Source organism: Musa acuminata, chromosome BXJ1-9 (genome assembly GCF_036884655.1).
Source record: "Musa acuminata AAA Group cultivar baxijiao chromosome BXJ1-9, Cavendish_Baxijiao_AAA, whole genome shotgun sequence".
Classification (NCBI taxonomy): domain Eukaryota; kingdom Viridiplantae; phylum Streptophyta; class Magnoliopsida; order Zingiberales; family Musaceae; genus Musa; species Musa acuminata.
The window spans coordinates 48,136,473-48,142,472 of NC_088335.1; the positions used below are offsets into that span (position 1 = coordinate 48,136,473).

Genomic DNA, 6,000 nt, shown 5'->3' on the forward strand with positions numbered 1-6,000 from the left:
TAAAAATGAACTCATTTTCGAGTTCTGTCGAGTCATCAAATCATGGGACAGATTAAAAGCTCTGAAACTATCTTATCCAGCATGTTCATAACTTTTAGAAAGTTTCGACCTTATTAACAACAGAGATACAGCATGGAAGGTTCTGAACCAATGGCAGCATGACATGTAGAAGATAGATACTAAGCATACTGCACAATAGAATTATAACGATCTCGGGAAAAAAATGGCCATTATTTCAGATTGTTTAGAAAACAAAACCTTTCTAGGCAAGAATGCCTATGCCACCAATGACTCGACTGCACCTTCTCTCCAAAAATTTGAATAGTAGTGTATCTCAAAATACAGCAAAGCAGGCTATAACATCTTTCTAAATATGAATGGATGAATACAATGCTGTCATCATATAAAGACTAGTCGGCTGCAAGTCAAAAGCCGGAACCTTATTATAAGCTGTTTCAAATAAACTGATGCCGGTATCTGGTAATATTGGGACTCTACAATCCCACAGACTTTTGAATTTTCTGAATTTGATTCAAGAATATCCATGTCATCTGCAAAATATTCCATGGAGAACCAATTAGACAAAAGAATGAGGCTCCAGATTTTGGAGAACATGCAATTAATTTTGCTGGATGAAGTCCTATCAATATGATATATATAATTTCTTTGAAAGATGAATTGGTACTTTACCATGACATGTGGGGCAATCCTCACACAGTAGATGGGAAACCCAGTGTAAAATTTGAAAGGACCGCCGTTCTTCAAGGTCTTCATGGCACAGTCCAAAGATCCAGTGTAAGGATACTTCCCATTAGCATCTGGCTGCATCTTTTGTATTTGTGTTTTTACATAGTCAAATGGTAAACTGCACGCAGATGCACACAACCCTGAAACAGCACTTGCCCCTGCAAACAAGATGATAAGAAATTCAAGAAAAAATCACTAGATTACAACCCTACAAAGAGACTACATGTTCATATTACAACGTGTCTCAAATTAAAAGAATATAACAAAATGGCATTTACACCTATTAGGAACAAACAAGTGAAGTTTTATCCCTATAATCATCTCAGACGCACATTCATTCGATAGACTAAGACAAACAAACACTATTATTTCTTTTGTATATAAGCTAACAACAGCTGTATGATTCAAATCGTAGTCTGGTGTCTTTACCAGTTGGCATCTGGACTGGTATGACACCAGATAATTCCTAGTAAGGATGATCCAAAAGGCTGACCAGATGACAATAGGCTTCTTGTGCTTTCATTTGATAAATAAGTACCAAATCATTTTCCAGGCGCATGTGTCAAGCTTTATCTAGGAAGCTACACTTGTGCCCAAAGGACAGCCAGGATGTCAAATTAAACAAACCATAATCAACCATTCAGTACTAGCCCAAAGAATCTAATACCAGGAGGTATTATCACACATGTAATTACCATATAAAAATCAATTAAGTATTACCGGTTACTAGTGTCTTACCAAGTACAGTGCTAACTTCGCCAAAACCGAGTGAATCCCTGAAAAGCTCAACACTCTGATCATATGATGCAAGCATGCCCATGTTAAGTGACATTGCCCTCACCACAGTAGGACCTGCACCTTTCCATAGTGCCAGAACCCCCTCATCTGCAACAATGCGATAAAGTGCATGAAAAGCATTTTTGTAGTTTCGCCGCTGAGCTACAGGTAAAGTTGCATCAGCTTGCATCCGAATGAGTGCCAGATCAGCTGGACTGCCAACACATGCTCCAATTGCTCCAGCTGTCAGACCAATAGCAGCTTTCTGAAGTAAAGGTAGGGGCTTCCCGTCATTAGCCTCAACAGCTTTGTTGGTCAACACCCTGGACAAAACAAAAGGTCGCTGGTTAACTGAACTGAGAAATCATCAAGATAGCATTCTAATAAATGAACAAAAAGTAGAGTAGCAACATTATCAATTGAAGTTTTTTATTTTTTGTTAATCGGTCAAATAAAATGTGCGACAATACTAACTGATTGTCAAAAAATCTTTTAGAATACAAGCAAGGATCTATCTACCTTTGGGCAAATTCACAATCTAAACCTTAGTTGTGTTACATAAACTTGATCAAACACATGACTCTATGCTTTTAATCCAACATATTTGATTTGCATGTGTTTGATCCAACAACCTACGGTATTAGAGTTATTTGACTATAAATCTGCATATTTGATTTGCATGTGAAATCCAACCGTCTAAACCTTTGCTTTTAATCAAACACATGACTCATCTAGTTACATAACAGGCTGAGGTTATCTGATTTGCCAGACCAAGACAAGAATTGAATGTTCTCAGGTAACATTCCTCTACAGTTTTTAAGATGGTGTTCAAATATTTTCTGAAATAAAGAGGTAGACATACCTAAAGGAACCAAGTCGTGCAGTTGTATAAGTAGCTTGCCTCAGTAAGCCAGCTGATAGACCCTGTGACAAAGCAACAAATCAGAAGAAGAGCAGATATCACAACTGAAAACAACAAAAGAACGAAAGAAGACTTCAGAAGAATCAAATAAAGTTATGAAAAACATACTAAGCTTCTGCTGGAAACCCTATTAAGACAGTTGCATAGTGATGTGGACCAACTGTGATCGCTAAGGATAGATGATTCTAATGAATTTTATAAGCCTGCCATTTTTAACCAACTCTATTCATCTTAGACAAAGGTGTGCCCAAGTCGAATAAAGTACTAATATGCAAGGATTGAAATATCGTACCGTACCGGAGTTTCGACGTTCGCTCGGTACGGTACGATACTGTATACCGAGTGGTATACCGTTCAGTATATATATATATATATATATATATATATATATATATATATATATATATATATATATATATATATATATATATATATATATACATATATATTCCATTCCGTCTGGTGACGAGTAGTCCGTGTACCGGTCAGTTGATGGACCGGTACGTACCGCACATACCGGACGGTATTATTCGAAATTACATACCTTGCTAATATGTACCAAGTCTCAACCACTGAAAAAAAAAAAAAAAAACCCTAACAAAGTAAACAAGATTAATCCTAAGGATAAAAACCTAGTACATACACTTAAAAAAATCAACAAATGTTTGCACAAAGTTCTCTAAACATTTTTTAATCCAAAATCAAAGAAAGGAAATTAAGAAATTGAAAGAATACATGAAGAGAGACTGGATACCAGTGGCGTAAAACATAAGAATTAAAAATCACTTCACAATACACTACAAACATAATAATATACATGTCAAAAAACCTTATTTAGAGAAAGGTACTATAAGTAAATATGTATTTTTGCATTACTTCATTTGATAATTAGATAAGAGTAAGATTCTTTGTATTTCAAACTGACATTCTAAGGGTTGAAATTAAGAGTTACAAATTACTATTCAGATAATCATTCGTGACTAATATCTAACAAGAATTGAAAGTAAAACGAAGGTGAAATAAAGAGAATGCTACAAGATGACAAAAAATTAACTCAAAGGGTAATTTAACTCAAATTTCCTAAAGAAGTCAACAAAAGAATTTTCTTTTCTTCTAAAATCATTTATCCTTTTCTCCTTCTTACTAAATTTTTATTCTCTTTTTTTCTATTGTTAAAATATCTTTCTTTGTTTTCCTATGAGGTAGCTTAGTTGACATGAACTGATCTGTGGTCTCCACTATCTACAAAACCGCAGGACAACCTATCTACAGCCTAAAGCTATGAAGCTATGTTTTCAAAATAGCTGAGCATAAATAGCACTAGCTGATGTATTCTAGATACACACCCTCTCTCTCTATGAACTTTTTGCTTTTGCACATGTTCTTACCAAAGCGTGTACAACATTGTCAAAAATAACCTTTAGCATTTTGAATCAGGTTTTGTAGGAAAAAGCAAGGTTCGCCGTACCGTACCATACCGGCGTTTCGACCCGGGCTTGGTACGGTACGGTACCGGTGTACTGACTGTACATCAGGGCGTACCGAGCGGTACACCCTAGTGTACCGAACAATTTTATTTTTATACTGTAGCACTGCCACAGTACTACAGTATAATACTGTAGCACTGTAGCAGTACCAGCGGTTCGCGTACCGGTACATACCACCTGGTACGGGCGGTACACTTCGGTATGACAGACCTTGGGAAAAAAGCATAATAAATTGCATACATGTTCCCCACTTGATTCACCATGCAAAGGCAGATTAATTTACTTAAATCTATGATTTACTACTTCGTCTAACAGTTTTTTACTCTCGTTGTACTTATTTCCTTCTGTTAATGACCATCAACCTTTCCGTAAGACTCAAGTTCCATTGTCAAAAATGGTGGATGTATCTTCTAGACTCTAAACGAAGTCATTCCTTCACAAAGAAATTTTGATAAAATCAATTTTTAATAATCTAGAAATATCCCAAGCAATGGAATGGTACATTTTTACCTTGAGTAATAATTTTAGCATATTTTCTATTCTTTAAAATGGCGAGAGGCGTTATGAGTCTTGTGTGATCATCGAATACCTCTAAAATTAAAAGAAAAGCTTTATAAGATAGTTGTGAAACCAACAATGTTTTATGGATCTCAGTGTTGGACAATTAAGAAACAATATATACAAAAAATTTATGTTTTCGAGCTAAAAATGTTGAGATGGATGTATAAAATTACTATGAAAGATAGGAAAAGAAATACTCCTATTCGTGAACAACTAAGTAGCGTTTCAATAGAGAATTAGATGAGAGAAAATTGTCTAAGATAGTATAAGCATATGCTTAGAAGACCTTCGGATGCGATAATTAAAAGAGGTGAAATGATTAATGTTAGTGATACAAAGAGAGATGGAGGAAGACCTAAAAAGACTTTAATAAAGATTATAAATAAATATTTAAGTACTATAAACTTAACTAAACATATGACTTTTTACATATCACAATAATGGCCAAAGCTTCATGTAGCCGACCCAAATAGTGGGACTTACGGCTATGTTGTTGTTGTTATATTCTTTAAGACTTTCTCCCAAGTGATGGGTAAAATAAAACTAGGTTATGCCTTGTCGAACCTACAGTTGTAAAGATTTTATGTTCTTCTTCAAGTCAGTCATAAATGTTCAGTGGCTTAGAGCAAAAATAACTCAGAAGAATGAGAAACACAGGAAGAAAGCAGTAAAAGTAATTTGTTTAAAAAATCATCGAGCCACACTAAAAAATGCCAGACAATTTATTTCAACTCTTTCAGGAAAAAAAAAATTGGAAGAAGATTCTAGATGTTGCATTGACCTGGCTTGATCCAATATCCACACTAGCATGTTCGTAAGATCTATGCAAAATTAAGCAACCAGCGACCGTGTACCGCCCGAGTAAATATTAGGAAAGAGCGGAAGATGATGCAAACCTTGTAAAACGAGCCGAAACCCTCATTTGCGAGCATATTCTTCGTAATCTGTACTGCTGATCCCTGGCCCAGTTGGATCCTCACCTGAAATCAAACACACACAGAAGCATGAGAAACCGTCACCACCGAAAGATAATTAACCTTGCATAGACCTCAGATCTATTAACAGATCAACAGACAAACTCCACAAGACATCACATTCCAACATAAAAAAATAGAAAACAACAGAACGCCCCTTTTTTCTTGGACCAACAAAAGCAAGGTTAGCACCCAGATCTCGGAAAGCAAAAAGCACATACTTTCACCATGACAACAGGGGGCTTTAGACGAAAGGAAGGAGAAGGGTAACCAGATCTTTACCTTGACCATGTCGATCGGCTGGATGACGCAGGTGGCGAGCATCCCGGAGGCGCCGCCATTGACGAAGGGCTTGACGGTGCCCCACACTCCAGACTGGCCCTTCGGCTTCCCCTCTGCCATCCCACGCCGATCGTAAGGAGGGTAAGAACGACGAAACAGAGAGGGAAGGGGAGATCCAAAACCCAAATTTGGACACGAGGTAGAGGAGGGAGGGAGCGACGGAAAGAGAGAGGAGAGTGGGGGGAGAGGG

The 6,000-nt window shown here is 36.8% G+C and overlaps 1 protein-coding gene across 1 annotated transcript; it reads right to left on the reverse strand.

Annotated features, from left to right (window-relative positions):
- Window positions 1-201: 201 nt before the first annotated feature.
- LOC103999312 (mitochondrial dicarboxylate/tricarboxylate transporter DTC) lies at window positions 202-6,000 on the reverse strand. The gene is made up of 6 exons (XM_009421037.3): window positions 5,751-6,000; window positions 5,391-5,474; window positions 2,387-2,448; window positions 1,486-1,847; window positions 691-905; window positions 202-551 (listed from the first exon to the last, which is right to left on the reverse strand). Exons 1-6 carry the CDS (start codon window positions 5,868-5,870, stop codon window positions 495-497), a joined length of 900 nt encoding a protein of 299 aa, XP_009419312.1. The 5' UTR covers window positions 5,871-6,000; the 3' UTR covers window positions 202-494.

Coding starts and splice junctions, on each gene's coding strand:
- LOC103999312 (XM_009421037.3), bottom strand. CDS start 5,870: ATGGCAGAGGGGAAGCCGAAGGGCCAGTCTGGAGTGTGGGGCACCGTC. Junction 5,475..5,750: donor AGCCGATCGACATGGTCAAG/GTAAAGATCTGG, acceptor GTTTGATTTCAG/GTGAGGATCCAACTGGGCCA. Junction 906..1,485: donor CGAAGTTAGCACTGTACTTG/GTAAGACACTAG, acceptor TCTTGTTTGCAG/GGGCAAGTGCTGTTTCAGGG.